This window comes from Tamandua tetradactyla, chromosome 9, assembly GCF_023851605.1.
Source record: "Tamandua tetradactyla isolate mTamTet1 chromosome 9, mTamTet1.pri, whole genome shotgun sequence".
In the NCBI taxonomy this organism is placed as follows: domain Eukaryota; kingdom Metazoa; phylum Chordata; class Mammalia; order Pilosa; family Myrmecophagidae; genus Tamandua; species Tamandua tetradactyla.
Genome location: NC_135335.1, coordinates 32,624,282 through 32,650,410, shown reverse-complemented (window position 1 = coordinate 32,650,410; position 26,129 = coordinate 32,624,282). Strand labels below are relative to the sequence as shown.

The window sequence follows — 26,129 nt, the reverse complement described above, 5'->3', positions numbered from 1 at the left end:
TCTCATCCTCCTGAGTGCATGAGAGAGAATCCCAGGGCAGCTTCCTTGATGCACTTATTCCCTACCACAAAACAGCAGATGCAACCCAGGAGTCCCAATAAGCAGTAAGAACTAGAAGAATTCAACTACATGTCTCCCTGAGGTGACTTTTCCTTCTGCCTGTTAGGAGCTATAAAGATGTCTTTATGGCAGAAATGAATTTGTGTAAACAAAACGTTGAAAGGAAGACATTAGCTCATACCCCAGATATGCGAATTTGCCCTCCCGCCCTACCAAAAGTGAAGGTAATACTTGAGTGTCTTTATGGGTTAAAAGCCAAATCCTGGACCAGATCACCTGGGTTCAAATCCCCAAATCCACCCATAACACCTGTGTGGCTTGTCTGTTCAGCCTCTCTGACCCTCAGTTTCCTTTGTCTACACAATGGGGGCGAATGCAGTACCTACCCCGTAGGGTTGCCTAGAAGAGTTAACAAGTCCATGCCTGTAAGGCACTTAGAATAGCGCCTGGCACCCAGTAACTGCCTGGTGAGGATGTACCCTTGCATGCGACTGGAAGGCCTTCCTTGGTGCTGGGCGCCCCTCAGCTGTGTGGGGGAGGTGGAGGGGCCTGGGGACATGGCAGGGGAGCTGGCTCACATCCTTGATGCCCGCACTGACTTTTTCTCTCAACCTTCCTCCTCCTCCCTCCCCACTCCCTCCTCTCTTCTTAGGCCCTTCTTTGTCCCTTCCCAGCTAGAGGTCCCTGAGCTGCAGGGGGGTCACCCCTTCTGGGCCTCCGCTGCCCTGCCCTTCTGAGAGGCCTGAAGGGAAGACCATTCCAGCAGGGAGTGTCCCAGCGTCTTCATCAGTAGGGAACCCCTCCTCCTCTTGGGATAGCTTGTCAGGGTGCTGTTTGATGCAGGTTGATCCGGAAAAACACAGGCCTGAAGACAGGGATTTGGGGCTCTTTGTGGGGGCCCACACATGCTCTTCCTTTCATACGTGCCCGTGATGGGTCCAGGACACCTGAGGAATACCTTGGTCCCAGCCTTGGCTGTCTCCCACGCTGGTGTGGGCCTGTCCCAGGGGAGGTCGGTGGTGCCGGTTTTCCCATGCTCTGCGACGGAAATGGTCTTGGTGAGGTGGGAATCTCCCAGCCATGGCGCTCTCAGGGCACAGGCCACGCCTGGGTCATCCTTAGATTCCCAGGGCTCAGCCCTAGATTGGACGCTAGATGCTGTCAAGAGCCAGCCCTGAAATCCCTATAGGAAATGCCTTCATGCCAAGGGCAGTCCCGTTTAGGCTTCACCCCAAAATTTATATTGTTTTGACTTCTCTCAAAAAATCAGAAACTTTGGTCTCACTGGCCCCCATTGCCACCACCCCTACCCCCAAAATCTCCAGGTGCTCTCAGTCCCACCCAACCACTTCCCTCCTTCTAGACTCCTGCTGGGGCCTGTAGGTTTCTGAATTCCAAACCTCGACTTAGGCCTGAGCCAAGGTCGCTTATGGGGCCTGCTCAACCAGGCAATTCCTATCATGGAGAAGGAAGGGTGCTGCTTGGAGACCCCAGCCCCAAAAGACCCTAGGAGCCCCAAGGTATCTGGCAGAAAGACACCAAATCCAGCTTAGGATGCACTGGGGCTGAGGGGATGGTGTCAGAATTACCCAAGGTGCCTGGATGAGACTCTGCACCTTGTACCTCTGCAGGCTACCTGCTGGCCTCTGTAGCAGGCCCCAGGCAGAGTGACCAAGGACCCTGAAATACAGGATCAGGGGCTCCAGGACCTTCGGGTGAGGTCACCTAAGGGCTGGCCAGATCTGCCCCCCTGACTTACATCGAACCCAGAGTTGGGGAGCCGGAGGTGGGCTCATGTCCCCTGCAGCCTGCTGTTGTGACTGCCTTTCGTCTCTGGTTGGACGGGTCTGCTGAGAGCTTGGACCCCGAGTGCTTCTCTCATGCAGATCCTTGGAGTGAGATGTATTCCTGTGGTCTTGGTTGGAAAGGAGCTCACAGAGAATCCACGGGGCTCCTCTCCTCTCCCCTCCTCTGCAGACTACCCCAACGGCATCCGGCTCACATCCGCCGTGCCTGGTGCAGACATCAAGGTGTTGATCAATTTCAATGCCCCCAATCCCCAAGACCGGAAGAAGTTCACCGATGACCTGCGGGAGTCCATCGCGGAAGTGCAGGAAATGGAGAAGCACAGGATAGAGTGTGAGTCTCCAGCATCCGGCATCGCTGGGCCCCACAGATATGCTCCAAAGTCTTTTCTTCTGTCTTTCCCCACATCCCCAGGGCCCTGATACACAGGCCACAAAGGGGAAGGAGGCTCAGAAGGCAGAGGACAGGCTGGGCCTGGGGAAAACCAGGGCTTCCGAGCTCCAAAACTCCATCGTACTGGTCAGCCCACATCTGCCAGGGGAGAGGGAACCCCCCTTCCCCGGCCACCCCATGTGACAAGTGCTTCCAGAGTTCTGGAGCTGAGCTCTGTGAAGTTTCGGTGTGATGTCCCCCACTGGCCTCTCCCTGTGCAGTGCACCCGTGCTCGTGTCGCAGATCGAGGCAGTCACACGCAGTGGCTTTCTTTCCTACAGATCAGAAGGCATCCTGGCCTCCACCCATCCCCTCCTGGGGTCTCTCTTCTGCTCCCTTATGTCCAAGGTGGCCGACACCCCCCACACACACACTCCGTCCAGGCAGCTCAGTGCAAGGTCCCGGCCACGCTCCTCTCACTGGGCCCTGCGCCCTCTTTTTCAGCCGAGCTTGAGAAGCAGAAGGGCGTCGTGCGGCCCAGCATTTCCCAGTGCTCCAGCCTCAAAAAGGAGTCAGGCAACGGGACCCTGAGCCGGGCGTGCCTGGATGACAGCTATGCCAGCAGCGAGGGCCTCAAGCGCAGTGCCCTCAGCAGCTCCCTGAGGGACCTCTCGGAAGCGGGTAAGAGCTGGGCCCAGCGCTGCCGTCCTCGCCAATGCATGCAGGACCCGGATGGCATGGCGGCGGCATGCATTGCGCACGAGGAAAGGCCTTCCCCAGAGGCCGGCAGTGGTGCAGAGCACTGCCGGGTTTCCTGCAACCATCCCCAAACTGGAGCAGCAGCTGACAGCCCGGACAGGGCATCCCCCAAAGGCCGAGGGAGATGGGTACCAAATTTGCAGAGGCATCCAAGGGAAACACAAGCAAGGCCACACTACCTGGGAAATGACCCCTCTTTCCTTTTCTTCCTCTAAGGGTTTTTATTTCTTCATGCATTTATGTATTTATTTATTTTCTGAGAACTGCTTCCTAACACGGAGAGAGCCAGGCCCCGTTGATGGCTGCATACTGTGTACTTTGTGCTGCCGCGTCCCTGTGTTTTATTCTGATGAATGAAATTGAGTGAAGCGCCCCTGCCCTGAATTGTGTCTGGAGAGCCCCCCCTTGCCCGCCATTCCTGACCTTCCTTACCCTGCGGGCATATCCTTTCCTGGGAAACCCAGTCCTCCAAAGGTCTGTTCCAAAAGTCATTGCCTCCATGGCTGTGGCTGGTGGCCAGACTGAGAGGAAAGATCTCTGGCTGAAATTGTGATGTTGTCGTTGTCGTTTCTTTGTTTGCGTGTGTGTTTAATTTGCTGCCAGCTACCCAACCAAGCAAGCAGTTATCCTCCAGCTTCCCACATTTCCCAGGTTGAGCATCAGGGAGCTTTGGCTTGCAGCCTGCACCCTGGCCTCTCCCTCTCCATGGGGTCTGGAAAAGGGAGGCTGGTAGAGTGCCCCATGTTAGCTGCCTGTGGTCCTGCCCCAGCCTGCTTTCCCTGCCAGCGCTGTCAGGCAGTGGGGTGGTGGAGCAGGGGCCATGTGGACCAGAGTTCCTTGGCCCCCCCACCAGCATATATCTGGGCAGTCAGCTTCTCCAGGGAGGAGGCCCTGGGGGCTGCTGGGGAACAGGAGGTGCAGGACAGTAGCACACAGCAGCCGTACAGGCTCCTAGGACCCCACAGCTCCCCACTGCCCCGAGGCCCTGGATGCCCAGCCCCAGGAACCTGCCATAGCCCCTTGTTCTCGGCTAGTCCCTCCCCAGAGGTGCCCAGCAGCCCCCTTCCCAAATCTCAGGGGCTCGCCCGCCCTCAGATTGCCTGCTTACACCATCCCACACCTGCCCGCCAGCAGCACTGCTCACTTCGGCATGTCCATATCCCGGAATTTTTCTTTCCTCCTACCTTTTTTTTTTTTTTGAGTTGGATTTTTTCCTTTGCTTTTGTTTTGGCCATTTTTGTTTCCTATAGTAAAAATTAGAAATTCCATTGCCAGCATGAGGGTTTAACCGGGGACTTCTCAACCATGGCACTGCTGACATTTGGGGCCAGATAATTCTTTGCTGTGGGGCCCCCTGTGCCCTGCAGGGTATTCAGTAGCAACCCTGGCTTCTACCCCCTTAGTGCCAGGAGCGCCTGCCCGAGTTGTGACAATAATGTCTCCAGAAATTGCCAGGTGTTCCGCGAGGGGCACAGTTGCTCAGTGGCCTTGTTAAACCCAGCTAAGCACAAGAGGGCTGCTTTGGGCTTCTGCAGGCTGTGCCCTGGGGGCTCTGTGTGAGTTTGTGCAGCATGGCAGGTGCAGTCCCTCTGGACTCTGATGAACCCCCTGGACACCTCACAGGTAGTACAGGCTCTCGGAGCTGTGATCCTCGGAGCAGCCCGGGTCTCGGGTCCATATCCAGCCACATCATTCCAGATCCTGGCCGGTCAGGCCCACCACCCACCCCAGGACCTCTGCCATCTGCTGTCATCCAGAGCTAAGGGGTACCTGTCCATTTGAGAGATGGCATTCCAAAGGTCAGCTGCTTCCCGTTGGCTGTGGTTATTGCCACGATTATCAGAGGATTCTGAGCTGAGAAATCCTCTAGAGGTTGAGCCTACCCTGAATCTTAAGCTGCAGTGAAAAAAGGAACTGCAGGAACAGATCACAGAGAGCCCCACATCCACGATGGGCGGAGGGGGAGAGGAAGGCTAGCCCCCAAGACCCAGACTAGAGAGAGGCCACCGCGGCTTCCAGAGGGAGGTGGGCAAATGCTGGGAAGCTCCCCAGGACGTGCTGGACGTGGCAGCTGGAGAGGTAGGAGTCTGTGGGGTAGGGACTTTGAGCACTCCTGAGGCAGTGGACACTCCCATCAGCTGGCCTCATGCCATTCTTAGGCAGCCTGTGGTCACCCCAAGAGGCAAGGCCAAGGGGCAGCCTTGCCCTTCAGGAAAGCAAGTCCTCAGTGGTAGGTATGTCGCACCCTCAAAGCAGGGGACCTCAGAGCAGCTATCCCCAGACTGGGGTCCATTCATCTGTCCTGGACACCAAGGACGTCTCCGCTCGCGTGAGCATGGAGAACCATGAGGCAGCCCGTCAGCAAACGCCTCTGACATGCCAAGAGGTAGAGTGCAGAAACCTGGACCCTGGTAACAGCTGCTCACTTGAGAACTGTGAGGCCTTGCCGGTGTCTCCAGGCCATAATTTTCTTAGACCAGGGCCTCCCGGACTAATGTCAGGGTATGAGTCCTGCAACCCTCATTTAGCATCTGAGACTAGAGAAATAGGTACAAAGAGACTGTAGCTCCTGCCTCCTAGATTGCCAGCTCAGAGTGAACACTGGCCAGAGGCCCCCTGCCAGCCGAGGGGCCCAACACCAAGTCCTCAGGAGAGGACACCTCTGGGGTCCACAGGCACCTGCCTGCATCGTATCATCACTCCACTCTGCCTGGGAAGGGCCCTGCAGTGGGCACTTTGCCCGAGAGAGGGCTGCCTAGCACCTCCCTAGGCAGGGCTGGGGGCCTCAAGGGGCAGGCCCTTGGGACAGCCTTGTGCAGCATGTCTTGGGAGAACTGAAGACAGTGCTACCTCTTGCCCTGATGTGTTCCTGTTGCCTGAGCTGGGTCCTACAAAGGACCATGAAGCCATGTGCTGATTCCAGAGTCAGACTGGATGAGCTCATCTCCTGGAGTTGCCGTCAGACCCTGGCCACATTGTACCTCGGCCTCAGTGTTCACACCTGTAAAGTGGGGATAATTGTGCTTTCCTCAAAGTGTTGCTTGGAGAAAGACAGTGGATGCATAGAAGCACCTGGGCAGGGCCAGGCCTAGACTGGGCAAGCCAAATGTGCATGGTTATTATTTCTCTCAGTTTGATGGGTACTGCACATGTACCAGCTCAGCCCCACCATTTCTGGGCACCTCCAAGGAAGGATCAACTAAGAGCCTGGCCTGCAAGCAGGAGGGGAAGGACTGCCAGGAGCCTTTCCAATCCAGCTGGACCCCATATGGCTCTAGGAGGCACCAATTGGAGCAGACACCTGCAAATAGAATGCAGTTGAGGCATACCACTTGTGGGGGGATCAGCCACCGTCTGGTATGTCTCACCTCCATTACTACTTAGGTTTGAGATGGTGCTGCAGTTGTATGTGCACACATCCAGGCACATGTGTGCCATGGGCCAGCATGTTTATGGGTGTGGCCATGAGGACACAGAGCTGTGGGCCTTGCATGCAGACAGAGCTCCGGTAGGGTCACCCCCACATCCAGTCCTGGGCTGAGAGAGTTGAAAGTATTTTTAAGAAACTCCAAGTCACAGACCTCTAAGTCTTGGCCCCGCCCTCGGCAGGAGAGGGCAGAGGAAGACGGTCTCAGGAAAGGGTTCAGGGAGGGGATTGTGTTCAACCCCAGATCAGGAGCCCATAGAAGCCCCCAAACCTAGCTCTAGAGGAGTGGACAGCTGATGGGGCGGCACCCTCCCTCTGCCCTGGGTTTGCAGTCAGTCCGAGGAGTCTCGCAGGTCTTGGAGGAGGCCAGACAGACCCAAAGACTCTCAGACATTTCCACCTCATGTCACAATATCCTGAGTGGGAGATGCTCCCAGCCACCCCAGGAAGGGGGTGAAGTGGATCATGCCCATTTCACAGATGTGGAAACCGAGAAGAGTCTAAGAAGTACCAGGTAGAAGCAGGGAGCCTGGTCCACTTCACCAGTCAAAGAGCCTTTTGCTGGGCTTTCTCTCTGCCCAGTGTCCCTGGACCACTGCGCTGTTCCAGAAGGCAGGAGGGGAAGTAAGGACAGCGCCTCTACTCATGCCAGCTGAAAGCTGAGGAAATGGGACCTTCGTCTTTCTTCCCACCAGGAATGAGGGTCATGCCCTGCTTGGTTCTCCTTAGTCCTCAGCATCCAATGGGAAACAACCTTGCCCCTGATCCACTGGGTGACCCCGTCCTGAGCACAGTCTCTGAGGTCCTTTTAACACTTGCTGGAGGTCAGTGCATGAGACACAGCGTGAGATGTCTGCCCACGTCTGCTGTGGCTGTTCCCAGAACTGCGGCCCCATCCCAGGCAAAGCCCAGCACATTCTGGTGGCCACGACCCCCTCGCCACCCAACTCCTGGTGGGTTGCCCTGGTCTATCTTTTGGGGCACAGCAACTGTCACCCCAGAAGCTGAAGAATGGGACAGCTGAGAGGCCCTGAGCAGGGACTTGGGTCCAGCTCTACAGGCAACATGGCCAAGGTTTCCAGCCTGCAAGGTGGGCTGTACCTGAGCTGTTAGACTCACTAATCGAGGGCACTGGACTGACCAGTTCACCTCTTGTAGCCTCGGTCTCCTTTCATGAGGGCCTAGATATGCCTGTCCCCCAGCAATGTTGGGGGGTTCGATTGGAGAGGTTAAAATGTGTGGCATGATGCACATCCCAGGATCAACGCTGTTTAGGTAGAAGCTTACAGGAAGGCACATTGGGAGGGCTGCATCCCCACCCCCTCGGCCCGTTCTCACACCTGGAGGGCCAGCCAGAGACCGGAGCACCAAGGTTGGGCTCCCCGTGCTGCAGAAATCCCATCAGACGTCCTCCAGGCCTGGGCATCCTGTATTGAGAAGAAAGATTCAGCCACTCTTTGATGGAGGGGCACATATTGGGGGCCAGCTGTGTGCCCTGTGTCGGACATGATGAAGATGCTGGCAGCAATGCCTGGCGGCCCAGGAGATGCTCAGCAGCACCCTAAGAAGCAGGACCCTCAGCTGGGGGAGTGCCCGGCAGCCCCACCCCTGCCACCCGCCCTGCCAGGGCACTGCACAAACTAAACACAAGGCCCAGGGGCACTGCACATTCAAGCATGCCCGTCCCCACCCTGCTGAAAGAAGGAAAAGACTAAAGATAAAAATGCAAATGTATGTGCAAATATATATATTTCATATATATCTGTATATATGAAATCCATTGAAAGGCCAGTTGGAGGATCACTTTTTTGTTTGTCGTTGTTAAATAAGCTGTCCCACACCCTCTCCCTGGCAGCAAGTGGCAGGGGTTGTTGGGCCTGAGCTGTGCACGTGCTGCAGCCCAGCAGGGGGATCCCCCCTTCCCCGCAGATGCCACGTCCACGAGAAGGGATACAAAGTTGGGGCTGGTTTAAACTCTTTTTTTTTGGCTTTTGCTCTTTTTTTTAAAAAAAAAATCTGTTGTTTTTTTTTGGTTTCTTGTTCTTGTTATTTTTATTAACTCGTTAACTGCACTGCTGTGGCTTCCCCACTGAGCTTTCCCCTCCGACCCCTCACACCTGGCACCTGCAGGCAGGCGGGCCCAGCCCCCCTGGGCAGGCTGCCCGGTCGCGACCCCCGCGGCAGCCTCCCTGGTGGCGGCTCCCCAGGTCTCATGTCCCGTGTCTAACCTCTGGTATTGCATGTTCTGGGCAGGGAAGCGAGGGCGTCGCAGCAGTGCGGGATCGCTAGAGAGCAATGTGGAAGTAAGTAGGAAGCACTACGCCCGGCTGGCTGTCGTGTGTCGCCTCCCCCATCCTTGGTTTATCTCTGTTGTCTTTTGTTTTTCGTTTTTGTTTTGGTTCGGTTTTGTTTTTTCGTTTTTTTTTTGTTTTTGTTTTTGCTCCCTCCCCTCCCTCCACCTCTGCACACAGACAAGCAGCCCCTCTCCCCCACCCCCTGCCTGCCTCAGCCCCAGCGCATGCCAGCTTCTCCCCCGTGCCTAGAAACACCTGTGCCTCTCACCAGCTTGTTTTGGATGGACCGGTGGGGGGGTGGGTACGGTTCTGGGCTTTGTGTTTTCATTTCCACTTAACCCCTGTCCCTGGCGGCCCCTCAGCATGGTTAACCACCCCCAGCTTCCCGGCACTACCCACCCCACTCCCAACCCCAGGGATCCCCTCCCCAGGCCAGCCCTGCTTCCTGGGCACCCCATCTGCCCACCACTCTTAACTGTTGGATGTTTTTGACAAACTCTGGACTGCCATGCTCCGCCACCCCCATTGCTTCCTCTCTGGAGTTCTGGTCGCTGTGTGTCTGCAGTCATGACACCATGGAATTGCTTAGCTAGCTCGTGTGAGGAGAAGAACCTTGAGAAAGAGAAATTCAGTGTGGATTTCCTGAGATTTCATTCATCCTCAAACCATCTCTCTATTCCTGTTCACATCTGAACCTCAGTTTGCAGATCTTTTCCATTTCCTTCTTTTTTCTTGTTTGGTTTGCAGAAGGTAGCTGCAGTGAAATGCCCAGGCAGTGCCCCCCCACCCCTCAAAAAAACAAAAACAACAAAATAAAATGAGGTTCCCTGAATCCCACAGTCCCTGCCACAACCTACCCAGAAAACTGGGGACCAACACAGGCTGAGCAGAGGAACTCAGAGGACCCAGGAGAGTTTAGGGTGCAGTGTCGGCGAGGAAGTGGGCTCCTTTTCCACACACCCCCGCCCGTCCCCACCTCACTTGCCCTGGGAAGCTCGCAGATAGTCCCCAGCAAATCATTCTGATCGGAAACCTCAGGCAGCCCTCCAATTACAAAATGCTGGTTGGGATAAGAGCAGAAGTCGAACTTTTGCTGCCACCGTTGAGTGAAAAACGGGTTTCCTATCCCCCTGCTTTTGTCTCTGGAAGGCGGCCCCCAAGGACCCTCCAGTGCACCTACCCCAGACCCCCCTCCTCCAGCCAGAGTAGCTTGAGAGGGGACAGGGGCCTAATCCAGCCTCACCCAGCCCTGCCTTCTGGGGCCAGTGAGTTGAACTTAGCAGTCAGTGGGTGAACTTCTCACATTTTGATTTTTTTAAATCATTCTGATGTAGTCCTTTTAAGATCTTTTAATTTTGATTTCTATGAATTTCCTTTTTAGGGTTCGATCATTAGCAGTCCTCACATGCGCCGGAGAGCTACATCAACCCGAGAATGTCCATCTCGCCCACACCAGACTATGCCCAATTCATCCTCCCTCCTGGGCTCCTTGTTCGGTAGTAAGAGAGGGAAGCCCCCGCCCCAGGCCCACCCACCCGCGGCCCCTTCCCAGCCGTCCCACCCGCAGCACGGCCCCGCCGGCCACCACCCGGGGCCCGCGGAGGCCCAGGCTCACGGGCACCACGGCCAGTACTGTCTCGTGCAACAGAACCCGCCCCCCTACCACCACCACCACCACTACCACCCCCCCCAGCACCTGCAGCACGTCCACCCCTACCACCACGGGCCCCACCTGCCCCACGGCGCCCACGCCCACGCGCACGCGCTGCTGCCCTCGGCCCACGCCGGCCACGGGGGGCACCACCACGGGCAGCCCCCTGCCCCGCCGCCCCCCACCAGCGGCAAGGCCAAGCCCAGCGGCATCAGCACAATCGTGTAGGTGTGGCCCCGGGCCGGCGTGGGGGAGGGGGCCCCCGACCCCTGGAGCAAGCGCACAGCACACGCCAGGAGGCGCACCCAGGGAGGCGGCCAGCCTCGGCCAGGCCCAGGGCACTCCGGTTTCCATCTCTTCCCCGCTCTGCTCCCCACGGCTCGGAGGGGGCTTCCCCGCCCCCCACCCCGAGCCGGTGGGGCTCGAGTTTTAGGGAGCAGAGCTCCCGATCGAATCTAGCAGCGGCGTCGCGGCTTCTTTCACCGTGGCCGGTGGGCTGGGCCCCGCCCCCGCCGGCCTTGCAGCGGCGCCCCCTGCCGGGCAGACGCCAAACTGCCTCCAGCCCCTCTCGGGCCCTCAGCTACCTGTTCCCTTTACCCGCATATGAAAACCCAACCCGGGAAAAGAAGAAATGAGACACAAAACAAAACAAAAAAACCCAAACTTGCTGCATTATTGCTCTTTTATTGACAATGGGCAAAAAAAAGTTAAGTAGACCTGATATGGTTGATGAAAGTACGTAAGTAAACTTTATATAATATAAATATATAAATATATAAATATATATATATACATACTGTATAGGTAGTATTTGTGTGTGAAAGGCAAACGTTCCAAATCCACAAAATTAGCAATAGAGACTTTACAAAGAACTCCACTTACCCGATAGAAAGACAGTACCTTAGACCAGTGTGTGAGAGAGTAGACCAAAAACTTAAACATTAGGAACAAATTCAGATACTTCCATATTTTCATAAAAAAAAAAAAAGAAGAAAAGAAAAAAGTCCCTCTGGGACTGGCTAAAATCTTTTACGCTATCATCACTAACTGTGCCAAGTAACATAGCATCTAACTGTTAGAGTCCAATATTGCTTTGTATAAATCCTTATTTTATTAACAGAATACTATCACAGGTAATCAGTATTATAAGTGCTCTGTTATTTCAGGTAAGCAAATAGATAAAATGCAGTAAACTCAGCAGTAGCAACCAGTAGCAACCGGGACGGCCAGTTAAGAGCTGGTTGTCTTAGAATATTGGTTACCCAGAATCTTAGACACTTTAATGGCTCCGATAACTGTGAATTTCCATGATCCATGTTTATTTTATATGCATATGATTTAATGCACACTCATTCAGAGCCCTCCAAGAAGGGCACCGTACACGGCAGAAGTATTCATCTCCAACGTGAAAATGGCCAACCCTCATCTCTGTCTCCCCGACACCCCAACTTCCTCATCTCGTTTCCAACCGCAGCAGGCAGAGGCTCCCCCCAGCCCTCCCTCGGCAGTGAGTCCACCAGGAATCACCCCCCAACCTGAAGGTCCATGTAGGGTCGAGCAACCCCGGGGTGGTGTGTGTGTTCTCCATGGTGCCTCCCCCGCCGCCCCCGCGTGGTAGCGGTGACCATTGTAATTCCATGTAGCCATGTGCCCGCGGCTCAGCCTGTCATCACTGTGGCCCCTCCGTCCCTGGCCCGACTAATGTCCAGCCCCCGCCAGGTGCAGCCCGCTGCCTCCGCGGGGTCATTTGGCTGCCAGGGCCCCCCCACATGACTCGGCTGTGCTCTTGTCGCTTCTGTGTTGTGGTGACACCATCCACTCCCCCACCCCACCCCGGGGCCGACGGTCCCCACCGCGTCTGGGTGCCGTGCCGGAGTCACACATGAGCCATCCTTTGTAGTTTCAGCCTTTCGAACCTCTGCAGCCGCCAGTGCTTTGCTCCTAAGCCGTAGGACCCGAGGACTGCCCGGTGGCACCGGCCCAGGCGGAGAGCCCTTTCAGAAAGGGCGAAGCTAAACTTGGCTTGGTGGCCCAGGGCAGGGGGAGCCACGCGGCCCCGCCTTCGATAGACAACGTGGCCGGAGGTGGCAGGACTGCAGGAAAAGCGGGGACGTCCACGTCTGGCTTTGGGTTGCCCTGCCTGTTCGATTGGAGGTTTCGTTGATTTCTCCTCGCCCCCACCCTCCACCCCTGCCCCTTGTCCTATGTTTGCGATCACCATACCAGCAAATCTGCAAACTGAGCACTTTGTTGATCTCCACAGGAAGCAAATACAGCAATCTAGAGTTTAGCCTTTAAAAAAAAAAAAGTGTGACTTAACCTGCCCACCCTTGTCTTCCCATGGGTGTCATATTCCTTTCTTTGGCATCTGCTCAGAGAAATAAAAAACCTGTGTATTTCTGATTTGGTCCAGGCCGGGCTGGTGGGAGGCTACCTGGTTTCATTGACTCCCGAATTCTTTGGTTTTCCTTAAAAGTCAGGCTCCCCGAGGCACCCTGTCTTGCAGTTTCAGGGATGCGGTTCTGACAAGGATAAGTCTAATTCTACTGCATGTCATCCAGCGCCAGTCACGTGAGGCTACACTCTATGTATTGTATATTTGCGAAATTATATCAGTGTTAACGTTGACAAATAGTTGAAGTAAAGTGATAACATATTAAATATGTCAGCTTTTCTTCACCCTTCTGTACCAGTGGTAGAGTCTTAACTGTAAACGTTTAGGTTGTTCCAGAAAAGATGTGGACCCTTCGGTATAAAACTGCTCTTTCTGAAGGGGCATCGCTAGTGATAATCGAAACAAAAAGAACAGACTGTAAATCCAGTGGAGGGGTTCTCACTTTCCATTGCTGTCCTGTGTGCTCCATGATCCATCCCAAACTTAGATGTCCTCCGGGATGGTTGTCCGTGTGTCCTGAAGCCTGGTTGGGGTGGAGTCGAGTTGGATCCTAACGAAAGAGGGGTTCCTCCAACAAATTGAACATATCACCCCATGTTTCCAACTGTATGCAGTGTATTGGGTTTGGGTCAATGAGATCTCATCATCCTTTTTAGTTTATTTACAAGCTTTTCGTGAGAAGTGTTTCCAGAAGGTCCCATTGAAGCAGTTGGAGTCAGGCTGCAACCGCCTGTTCTATTTGGAAAACAGAAGCATCTATAAACTGGTTTCCCCCGTGTTGCTTTCATGGGGTTATACTCAGTAGAGCCCATCTAATCGTAGAGTCATAGCTTTAGGGACTTATCATTGCCTCCCCCAGGGATAGAAAGACAGAAGGCGGCTGAGAGCCATCCTTTCTTGTTGTCAGGACACACTTGGACTATTTTTCTCAAGTTGCACATACTATTTCAGTTATGTAATCAGTTCTGACTGGAGCAGGAGACCCTTAGAGGAAGAAGCTGGTAACATCACAAAAAATCTTTTCTGGGACAACAAGTAAATCATGTATTTGTATTTTTTTAAGTCTATGGATGAATTGTACAACATGTAAAAATAAAGCTCATCATAATATGATGTACACATCTTTCTTAAAAATGTCTTCAGTCATCCAGGGTAAAGTGATTTTTCCATCATGCACTGCATGCGGCAGTAGCCTCTTGTTTTTCTTTAAATGAGCTGAAAAGACAGCAGTTATTTAAATAATGACTCTAGGTGTTGACAGCATTCCGTATAAAGCTGTGCCTCTCCAGGTAAGCATGCATCTTGCAGTTTTCAGTTGTAAAATACCATCCCTCTTCCTGCCTGAAAAAAAAAATGAGTAATTTTGTAAGTATTTTAAATAACAACAAGGAAACAGGTTGAAAATTTTGATCAAAGAGAAGGGGTGGTGAAAAGGGGAGGAATAGATACTTTTATCAACTTGTACATAGCCTGCACATTAGCATAACTAATTTTCTCTGCGGTCATATCAAGGTTGCATACAGTATCTGTCTCCTCTTAGGAACTGTCATTCACCTTCGAGTTGTTTTAAACTACTAGAATCAGGTCTTGAATGCAGACTATTCAAAGACTTCCAGAGACACCTTGCTCGCAAGAAGCCCGGCACCCACTGTGTAACTTTGGGGAGGAAAGGAGTGCTTTGTTTTAATATGCATTCTGTTTGTGAGTAGTAACAGACTCTATTGATGTAAAACCATAGCTGTGATCATGTGGAGAAGTCAAATAAATCCTTTAAAACTCTTTGGTTCTTACTTTTTCTGAAAAGTCCAGAAGTTTCCCTATTGGCAGGATACAGAGAGGTCTCTGAGTGATGAGTTTCCCATTCCTTGCCATAACTGGACACAAACTTACCTTGAAGAAATTGGACTTTAATTTGAGGTCACTGATAGGAGACTTAAGATGTAGGTACATATTGCCACTTAGGAACCAATAGAAGATTTCAGCGATGTTCATAATTTAGTTCCTCCCAACTTTCAACAAAATTTGATACTTATATTGAGTTGTGTAGTGTTGAGGTAGACTGGAGAGGATTTACAGAACAAAGTAAGAAAGAAAGCAATGGCTCAGTCCCACATGTTTAGAGAGGGATTACTATATGAGGTAAAAACTGCCTCTTTTCCATGTTGATAAATGTGATGTGTGAAAGCCAAGGATTCTGACTGCACCAGAAGGAAGATTCCTCATGATTGCTGTCCTTTGGTTTTGAAGCTGCAATTCAAGAGCTGCTGTGCCAGCCCCTCGATGCGCTGGCTCTCTGAGTTTTGTGTTTGTCTTCACCACCAGATTGTGAGCTCCACGGGGCAAGGACTGTATCTGATCCTCTCTCTGCATCCAGTGACCAGCACAGAATTGCTTTTTTGAAGCAAAAAAATCCCCCAAAATGGATCGATGATTGGAAGAGGGTCATGGTAAAACCACTTGCTGAACTTAGTGTGTAAATCATGATCATGATCGAAGATCAATGCAAACATGTTTGTCCAGCCTTCTGCTTCCATTGGCCTTGAAAAGTCTTGCTGGGAAGACCCATGACAGCCAGACTTCTGAAAGAAGTTTTGTGCTCATTCTCTGCACCATCCTTTCCTGCCACTAAATTCAGTAGTCATTTTTGGACCTCCTGTTACTTGACTTAGCAGCTTTGGACACTATTTCCGTGACCTCTTTGATCCCACGCTCTACTTCCTCTCTGGTGGCTCCTTCATGGTCACCTTTGCAGGCTAAAGTCAAGAAGTACTGAAGTGCTTCTAAGAACCCAAGTGCAGACCCGCTTTTCTTCTTTCTACTTTTATCCCTATGCAGTTTCCTTCATGCAAGCCGACAGTTTCAACCTACCTATATCTTCCAAATTTCAATCTCCAGCCCGACCCTCCTCTGGGCACCTGTGTCCTCTTGGATCTTCCAGAAGCACCTCCCATGCATCTCCATGATCATATTCATGGTCATACATGCACAACTGGGTCTTCTCCTGTGTCCTCTATTTAGTGAACTGCATCAGTTGTGTAAACCAGAATTTAGGAATTAAAACACCTGTCCTCCTTAATTCACCAAATCCATTCTGTCTCCAAACCCCCTTTATTTTTACCTCCTACATAGCTCTCCAATGCATTCATTTCTCTTCTTCCATGCCTCCCACCTGGGCTAACCAAGAGTCAAGAACTCCCTAAGTGGTCTCACAGCCTCTACAGTGAGTCCCTTAAATCCATTCTCCATGTGGTATCACAGTAATCTTTTTAAGGTTCAACCTGCTTGAAGTCAAGTCACATCCATGGTTTCCCATTGCCCTTAAGATTAATTAAAAATGTATATATCCAGACCGTGGCTTTCACGAGGCCCACGTGCTTCAGTCAGGGCCCTAACCTTCACTTTCTCCTTGCATTACAGCCTCATTAACCTTTCAGAGCCTCAGGAATGTTATGTTAACTGTTGCCACTGGACCTCTTTGCTTTTCCTTACATTTTTGTCTCATTAGCTCCTATTTCATCCATCAGATTTTAGCTGTCATTACTCCCTCTGAGATGCTTCCCAGGATGGTTATATGTTCAATGATGTGACTGTTTTGTTAACATGTATCCAATCCAGTAGAAAGCGTCAGGTGTCTGTTTTCGCACAGCTATAATCGCAGCACGTGGTACAAGGTAGACACGTAATGGATATTTTTTGAATGAATTAATAAACAGCATAGTTCCAAAGGACCATGTTTGGCATAAAAATGTGTGGTGCAGCTTGGTGGTTAAAAATTAGATTAGAGACCCAGGAAAGCAGTGTAGGCCTGAGTAGTTGGGAAAACATTGGGTCCCACGAACATTCCTGGTTAATTATATCAATAATTTAGGCAATCGTTGGAAGCTTTTAATTGTGTTTTAACTCTAAGTAATCATTTCTGCAAAGAAGAGATTCATAAAAAAGCAGGAAAAATCACCGTGCGAAAACAGTTATGATACTATTTGGCTTACTTCCTTTCCATCTTCTTGCCACACTATTTCTCAATTGTCTAATTGAGATCCTTTGTATGTGCCCCTTTGTATTATCTGGTGCCTCTCAGGAAAAAAAAAAAGTAAAACTTTTTGCATTCTAATACATGTAGGAAATGCCAGATAAGACAATTAAGTCTCTTTACTGCAGAACTTCTCAGAGCCTTTTTAAAGGCTGATTGTGAATTTCTGAAAGATAGACCCATATTTCCCAACTTTATTAAGCTGCAGAAATTGTTTAAGCCTTCTACAGAATACTGTTGAGTAGAAGTTTTATGTATAATTTTTATTCTTTTTTTCCTTTATATTCTGATGTTATGGAAAACTGAATTTATTGCACCTGCATAATGGCCCATCCTGTAGATGTCCCAGAATGCACTTAACTATGCAGGAAGTATTATTTTGGAGAGAAATGGAAGGAAATAATGGAGTTTCTGAAGGGATTTGGCAATGCCAAATGGTAATGAATTGGGACATGGAGCCAAGGAACAACCCGGGTTCTAACTTTAGTGCTGAATCCTTGCGATGAGCGCTGGGTGACCCTGCGTCACCTGGGATGCCTCTCTGTTCAGTGTCTTCAGGGCCCTGCTCACTTTTCAAGGAAGCCCATCCTGCTGTCCAGCACAGAGTGACCTAGAGTAAAGGTTTGTTGGCTGGCTGATGGCAGGTATGTTGTGAAAGCTGTTTCCTTCATTTCTAACTTTCTTCATGACATTTAAGGCCCCTTTCAGGAACGTTTTCCTTCCCTTTCTGTTATTCCTGACCCTACCCCACCCCACCTCCACAACATGACCAGTGTTATACATGTCAAAAAGGTCCCACAATTACTTAAATATGAACGATAAGGTAGAGCACTTTAGTTATCTTCTTCCATGGCTGTTAACAGGGAAGAAAACATTCTAAAATAAAAACATCAGGGGAAAATAGAGGCCACTTAGTCTGGAATCTCTCTCCAAATCCTTCAGGAACTCTTCAAAGATAGCTCAGTCCTACAGAGTAATCAGGAGAGAACAAAAATGTAAGCATTCCAATTAAAGATCGGTGGGGACGTAAACTTAGCCTAGCAGGGCTGACACTGACTCCCATGCCAGAATAAAGATGCAGGTGAGGACTGTCCAAAAAAAAAAAGGAGTGCACAGTCCTAATTATGGTAGAACACAGGTAACATCAACGTCTGTTCACGGGAGAGAGACTGAACCTGAGTCGAGAAATACTGAGGAGAAATGGACCTGGTAGATAAGAACACTCACTGGCTCCTGAAGAGTGGAAAGGAAGAGGATTGAAACCTTCATGGGAATAGAGGTAGCAGGAGACTCTGCTGCTGAAGAAGAGGAGGGCATCTTGGAAAAGGGAGATGTGTTGCCCTCGGAAGCTTGATGATGAAGGGGAGGAAAGCAGCAGCTAAGGTAAGCACATATTAAACAAGATGCTCTTGAAGAATCAGAAGTCAGACTAGAAAAAGTGTATTTTATTGAAGGAACTGCACTTCACTGTAGCAACAAAATAGGGTGTCATTCAACTAAGACACCAAGTAAACTATCCAAGCCATTGTCCCTTCCCCATAAGATCACTGCCCTTGCTGATCCAGGAAAATCCAATTCAAACATGTAAAGTACTCATACAAAGGTATCGTATAAATAAAAATGAAAAAGCTTTATGGCAGATGAGAATACACATATATATAAACAGGATAAAAGGCAAAAGTGGGCTGAAATTGTAGCCCAGCACTCCCATCATTAAGAATAATTCTAGCAGTCTTTTCTGCAGAAATGGAAAAGGTGATCCTGAAATTCATATAGAGTTTCAAGGGGTGGGGGACAAATAGCCAAAACAATCCTGAAAAAGAACAATTTGGAGGACTCACACTTCCTGAACTCAAAATGTACTACGAAATTACAGTAATTAAGACAATGTAGTACTGGCAAAGGGATAGACCGATATGTCAGTGGAATAGAATTGAGAGTCCAGAGATAAATCCACATATCTATCTCCAGTTGATTTTCGACAGAGATGCCAGGTCCACTCAATGGGGAAAGAATAGTGTCCTCAATATATGAAAGAATGAATACAGACCTCTCGCCATATGCAAAAATTAATTCAGACTGGATCAAAGACCTAAATATAAGAATTAGTGCTATAAAACTCTTACGTGAAAACATAGAGAAATATCTTCAGGACCTGGTAGTAGGTAATTGAATTTTTGGATTTATTCCAAAAAGCACAAGCAATAAAGAAAAACAGGCAAAATGAACCTCATCAAAATATAAAACTTTTGTACATTAGGGACATTATCAAAAAAATGAAAAAACCTACAGAATGGGAGAAAACAGCTGGAAAACAAATATCTGAGAAAGACTTAATATCTAGAATATATAAAAAACTCCTACAACTCAGCAACAAAAAGACAAATAAAAATGGGCCAAGAATTTGAATGGACATTTCACCAAAGGAGGAATTCAGATGGTCAATAATTATTTGAAAAGATGCTCAATATCATTAGCAATTAGGGAAAGTTAAAACTGCAATGAGATACCCTCTCGCATCCACTAGGATGGCTATTATATTAAAAACCAGCAATAACAATGTTGGTGAGGATGCAGAAAAATGGGAACCATTGTGCATCGTTGCTGGGAAAGTAAAATGGTGTGGCTCCCATAGAAAACACTTTGAAGGTTCCTCAGAAAGTCAAACATAGTATTACCATTTGACCCAGCAATTTCACTCCTAGGTATGTAGAATTGATAGGAGGGTTTTGGACAGATATTTGTACACCAATTTTCACAGCAGCATTATTCACAATAGCCAGAATATGGAATCAACCCAAGTGTCCATCAAAAGATGAATGGATAAACAAAATATGGTATAGCCTTGCAACAGAATATTAAGTCAGCCAAGTAGAGAAGTGAAGCGCTGGTACGTGCTACAACATGGATGAACCTTGAAGACATGATGTTGATTGCAATATGTGAGACACAAAGGGACAAATGCGTGATTTCTAATATATAAAATACTTAGAATAAGCAAATTCATAGAGACAGAATAGTGGTTACCAGGGGCAGGGGCAGTAGGTAATAGAGAGGTATTGCTAAATGAGTATGAGTTTTAGTGTGGGATGATAAAAATTGTGTGGAAATAGAGAGTGGTGAAAGTTACATACTATTGTCAATGTATTTAATGTAGATAAAAATGTCCACTTAAAATGATTAAAATGCTTATTTTGTGTCTATTTTACCATAATTAAACATATATAATTTTAATTGGGATGGATTGTATATGTGTGAATAATCGCAATAAAATTACATTAAAATCAACAAAGTAGATAAATAATTTTAAGAGCATTGATATGGCAGCAAAAAAAGAATATCAAATATATATACCATTGGACTTCCTGAAGAACAGAAAAAAACAATGAAGTAGAAATACTATATAAAACTAGAATCAAGAAAAGTTTTTCTGCAATAAAAAAGGTCTGAGTCTCTATTTTGAAAGTTCTTACTATGTCCTTGAGAAAAATTGACTCAGAATTATCAATATTGAGAGACGTATCTTAGAAAAATTATTGAAACTTTAAAGCTGAAGAAGAAATCCTATGGATCTCTTAACTATAAAATCAAGTTACTTGCAGAGAAAATCATGCTGGCCTCAGATCTCTCAAAATAACATGCAAATCAAGATAATAGAGGAGCAACTTTTAAAGAAAATCAAATAAAAAACAGCACATGCCAAGGTCATAGCCCATCTGCCTTTCAGGTATCAAGTCTATAGAAAAATAGTCTTAAACAGTTTGTGAACACACAAGTATGTATTGATAATACTACTTGTGAGTTCTTTCTGAGGAATCTACTATAGGAAACAATTTAGTCAACCGAAAATCCAACTGAGAAATTTTGGCAAAAAGACTGATGATGAGCATTATATACATTTAATTATAGATGTATTAATAGAACATAAGTGGAGATAAGGATGGAAGACCAATATGTAATGTTATATGTTTAGATAAAACAGAAAATAACACCATTTTTTTAATGGGAAGAGAAGGAAGAGAGAAAGGGGAAAGCAGAATAAATGTATTCATTGCTGGGTTGTTTATGGATGAGAGAAATGGTGTTATCTAAATCAGTTAATGCCAAATAGTAGGAGGCTTGAAGTAAGAAAAAAGACTAACTGCATAATATGAATGTTATTATAGACACAACTTCTAGAACAAAATTTCAAGCTTTCCTAAATATGAGAACAAAGCAAAGCTAAAATGGGAAGGGAGTAAAAAGAAAAAGAAAAAAAAGGGAAGGGGTTCAGGTTGGGAAACAGGCCACAGAGTGAAAAATAAATAGTCTAAGTTAACACACAGTAAGTATACAACATAAAGTAGTATTATAGAACTAATGCCAAACATATCAGTTATATCAATAAATGTAAACCTGTTTAACTCTCTTATTAAAAGAAATATATTTTAAGATTGGTGAATCTATCAGTCAGCTGTTGTCATAGTAATTCTCTGTGACAAATTTAAAACTCAGTGGCATAATGTTCTAGTTTGCTAGCTGCCAGGATGCAACACACCAGAGATGGATTGGCTTTTAATAAAAAGGGATTTATTTTGTTAGTTCTTCAGAGGAAAGACAGCTAACTTTCAACTGAGGTTCTTTCTTACGTGGGAAGGCACAGGGTGATCTCTGCTGGCCTTCTCTCCAAGCCTCTGGGTTCCAACAACTTTCCCCAGGGTGATTCCTTTCTGCATCTCCAAAGGCCTGGGCTGAGCTGCGAGTGCTGAGATGAGGTATGCTGAGCTGCTTGAGTTGTGCTACGTTGTGCTCTCTCAGTTAAGCACCAGCCAGTTAAGTCAAACATCATTCATTGCAGCAGGCACGCCTCCTAGCCAACTGCAGATGAAATGAGCAACAGATGAGGTTCACGTACCATTAGCTCATGTCCGCAAAAACAAAACGAGGTACCTTCACCTGGCAAAGCTGACAACTGAATCTAACTACCACACATAAATAAACATTTATTTGTAATGCATTTTTAGCTTGACTGGGGTTCAATTGATCTAGATCGGGCTGGACTCTGAGTTGCAGGTTAGATCTAAGTCTGCCCCATGTGTCCTTCATTCTCCTTGAACCAGTGCCTACTGGAGGCATGGTCTGTTCATGACAAAAGGCTAACGCGCTGGAGGGCAAGCCCAACATACAAGCACATTTCAAGCCTTTGTTCATATCATGTCCACTAAAATCCCATTGACCAAATCAAGTTCATGTCCAAACTCAAAGTCAAAGGATTGAGAAGTATACTCTGCTCTCCGTGTATATGAATTCATGGTAAGGCTATGGAATACTACTATACTGGGGCAAAGAATTGAGACCAATAATTTAGTTTACCCCAGCTCACAAAGCAAAACCCAACCAACTCTATGCTGATGTACTAGGGACGTGTTAAGTAAAAAATTCAGAAAGCCTAAACCAAAAGATGGGAAGATGTGTATAAGCAAATGCAAAGAAACAAACAAAAAAGGAGGAAGTTGCAATGTTCCTATCTGACAAAGTAGATTCAGCTGAAAGAATGTTAAACAAGGTAAAGTGGCTTTATAATAGTAAAAACTATAATTCCCGAGGGAGCTATAATAGTTATGAATATCTGTACCGAGTGATATGGCAGCAAACTTCAAAAAGCTTCAGCTATAGGAGATGCAAGAAGAAATAAAAAGATATTAATAATATGTTAGCACATTGCTCTGAATCCAAGAGAGATTAAAAGGACAAAAAATAAATGACACAGAAACCTACAGTTTCTTACAGATACACATCAAACTTTGAAGGCTGATAATAGAGAATATCTTCTTTTCAACATACATGGAACATTTATGAAAAGTGTTCATATATTGAGACAAAAAACTTTAATAAATTCTATAATGTAAAATTGATATAATATATTATCTGATTATAATACAATAAAACTAGAAATTAATTATAAAACCAAATCCGTTCCAACTTGAAATGTGAACTCTCTAATAAAATACTCTTGAGGCAAAAGAGAAAAATAGACCAAAACTATAGAATTTCCAAAAAGTTATAATGAAACACCTTGTTTCAGAATCTGTGAGACAAAGCAAAGGTCACAGGTATAATTTATCACCATTAATGCTTGTATCAACAAAAATGGAAGAATAAAAAGAATCATAAAACACAAAATTAGAAAAAAGAGTAACAAAGTAAGCAAAGAAATAAAAAATAAAAAGCAAAAAATAATAAGAGGACAGAAATAGTAAAACTAATAGATCAAAAAACTCATTCTTTGAAAATAAATTTATAAAACAGCAAACCCCTAACTAATCAAATCAAGATGAAAAGAAGCATAAATACAAAATAAGAAATGACAGTAGGGAAGTACTTATCGAAACGGAGGAGATTTTTTAAATGGTGCTTTGAACAATTTTATGTCCATAAATTTAAAAACCTAGATGAAATAATTAGCCAAAACTGACCCCAAGAGATCTAGAAATTTTTCCATTAACAGAAAATGGAAAAATTTTTTCCATTAATAGAATGAGAGAAAGTAATCAACCTACCAGGTCCAAATATTTTCAAAAACTAGTCATTTGAGACGATAGCAAAAGAAGGAATATTTATAAATTATTTTTATGAAGTGATTTCTGAGCATGCTAAAGTTTGCACAAACACAAAACTACCCACCACAGGTGTAGAAATTTGAGTAAGATGAACAGCAAACATCTAATGGCACATTAAATGTAAATTAATATACCTCATGACCAAGTAGGGGTTTACTTCAGGAATACAATAATGGGCTCAATATTAGGAAATCAAATATAATTCAGCATTTTAATTGGAATGGGAAGAAAAATCATAGGATTACTTCCTTGGGTGCTGAAGGATCTTCAACAAAATTCAGAAACCACTACTGATACATTAAACACTTAACATGATTTTATACATATATATATTTCGATCTAAAAACCAGCATGAAGAAATGATGGATGCATTCCATGAAAATCAGGGAAAAGATATAGATGTTCATTTTCATTTCCATTTAATGGTGTATTTAAGGTTTTAGCCAACAAAATCAGATACAATTAGAGGCATAACTCTTGGGAAGGAAGAAATAAACTATTTCTATTTGTAAATGATACAATAGCATACCTGGAAAATCAATGAAGAAGCCACTACAGACAATAAGGAAATTTAGCAAGATGACCAGATATCAAATTACTATATATAGGAAATAACAGCCTTTGATATTAAAAAGCAATAATGGAAGAAACGAATGCATTTACAATAGCATGTTTAAAAATAATAGGTACGTCGGAATAACTTAACAAAAATAATCAAAATATATGTGAGGAAAGATTAAAACACTCAAAAACATAAAACTGGAGTTGAGCAAATACATTTCACATTTTAAATGCAATTTTATTGATATATATATATATATATACACATACCATATAATCATCCAAAGCGTACAATCAGTGGCTCATGGTATCATCATATGGCTGTGCATTCATCATCACAATCAATTTTTAAACATTTTCATTGCTCCAAAAAAAGTAAAAATAAGAAAAAGTAAAAAAGAACACCCAAAACATCCCATACCCCTCTTCCCCCCGTTACTTATTTATTGTCATTATTTTCTTTCTCATCAGTCAATAAAGGGAGTATCAGTCACAAGGTTTCCATATTTCACAATTTAACATGAAGATGTCATACTCAATTTTTTTAATTGGCACCGAACAAGTTTATTTTAAATCTGCATTTTTAAAAAGGCAAGAATAACCAGAAAATTTTTCATTGCTTTTTTGTTTTTAGAGTTAATGATAGAACCAGATATTAAAAACACTCTATAAAGTCTCCCTAATTAAAAATGTGGTATTGGTTTATGAGTCATCAGACCAAATGAACAGAATAAAAAATCCAGAAACAGACACAACTACATGGAAATTTATAATAAAGAAGCCATTTCGCATCAGAGAAAAGATCTATTTTTAAATTAATGGTGTGTCAGCTTTTGCTGCATTGCAAATTGTTGGCTTAAAAACAACAATAATCTTTTGTTTCTCTGAGGTTGAGGGTTGGTTGGTGTCCCAGTTTGAAACTATTATGTACCCCAGAAAAGCCATGTTTTAATCCTGATGCAATCTTGTTGGAGGTTAGCTGTTTCTTTTAATCTTCATCCAATATTGCAGGGTGGAAACTTTTGATTAGATTATCTCCATGGAGATGTGACATGCCAATTGTGGGTGCAGTCTTTTGATTAGATGGAAATGTGACTCTGCCCATTCATGGTGAATCTTGCTTAGTTTACTAGAACCCTTTAAAAGGGGAAACACTTTGAAGAAACCTCAGATGCAGATGCTTGGAGAACTGATGCTTCAGAGCTGACAGAGACATGGATTGCTTGGAGAGGCTTGGAGTGCCAACAGAGAGAGCAGATGCCTAGACACGGGTAGAGCCCAGAAGATGTCGCTGTGTGCCTTTCCATGAGATGCTAAGCAAGCCAGAACCCAGAGTTGTGTCCCGAAGGAGCTAAGTGAAGGCCCAAAGATGCTTAGAGAGGAAACCCTTGGCATCAGAAGCTGGAAGCTATGGAACCGGGAATAAGGACTAGCTGATGCCAGTCACTTGCCTTTCCAGCTGACAGAGGTGTTCTGGATGGCATTAGCCTTATTGAGTGAAGGTAACCTCTTGGTGGTGCCTTAATTTAGACATTTTCACAGCCTTAGAACTGTAAACTTGCAACTTAATAAATTCCCTTTATAAAGGCCATTCCATTTCTGGTATATTGCATTCTGGCAGCTTTAGCAAACTACAGAATACAGAATACAGCTGTAGTTCTGGTCCCAAGGCTAGGCTCTCGCTGGGAAGGTGGTTGCAGCCCACTGAACAGTGGAAAAGTTTTCTGGGTGGCCCCAAGCCAGGGGTAATCCACAGTCACCTGGCTGAGGCTGGCAGGTGTGGAAACATGAGAATGTGAACTGGAAGCCTGCTGGGGGATCAGTGGGTTGAGGCTGGTGAGCAAGGAGCTACAGGTTAGGACCAGCCAGCAGGAAATCCCCCATTGAGGGGCTGGCAAAAGGTAACTACAGGTGAGGATTAGCAAATAAGAAAATTACAGGTCCTGAAGGCTTTAAAAAGAGGTGGCTGGAAAAAAAAAGAGGTGGCTGCACATTGGAGCCAGGAAGTTAGATCTCTTCTTTCTACAGTACCCCTCCAGCATTATCTACTGCTAACTGGCAAAGGGGGACATTTACAAAGTCAAACTCCATTAATGTAGAGCAGGGCAGTGAAGAGTGCATTTGGGGCTGAGAGTCAATATATTGAAAACCACTACAGTCCAACCCCCTCTGGCT

General features: G+C 46.6%; 1 protein-coding gene across 6 annotated transcripts in view; it reads left to right on the top strand.

The window, feature by feature from the left end:
- Window positions 1–12,390, top strand: part of IQSEC1 (IQ motif and Sec7 domain ArfGEF 1) — a 437,145-nt gene extending 424,755 nt beyond the window's left edge. For 5 of the 6 annotated variants that reach the window (XM_077116395.1, XM_077116396.1, XM_077116397.1 and 2 more), the window contains 4 exons: window positions 2,038–2,199; window positions 2,743–2,919; window positions 8,678–8,727; window positions 10,100–12,390. In XM_077116395.1, coding sequence (XP_076972510.1) covers window positions 2,038–2,199; window positions 2,743–2,919; window positions 8,678–8,727; window positions 10,100–10,597 — 887 coding nt within the window. In that variant the 3' untranslated portion in view covers window positions 10,598–12,390. The remainder of the gene's footprint in view (window positions 1–2,037; window positions 2,200–2,742; window positions 2,920–8,677; window positions 8,728–10,099) is intronic. The other variant, XM_077116400.1, reaches the window with a different exon arrangement.
- Window positions 12,391–26,129: the final 13,739 nt, after the last annotated feature.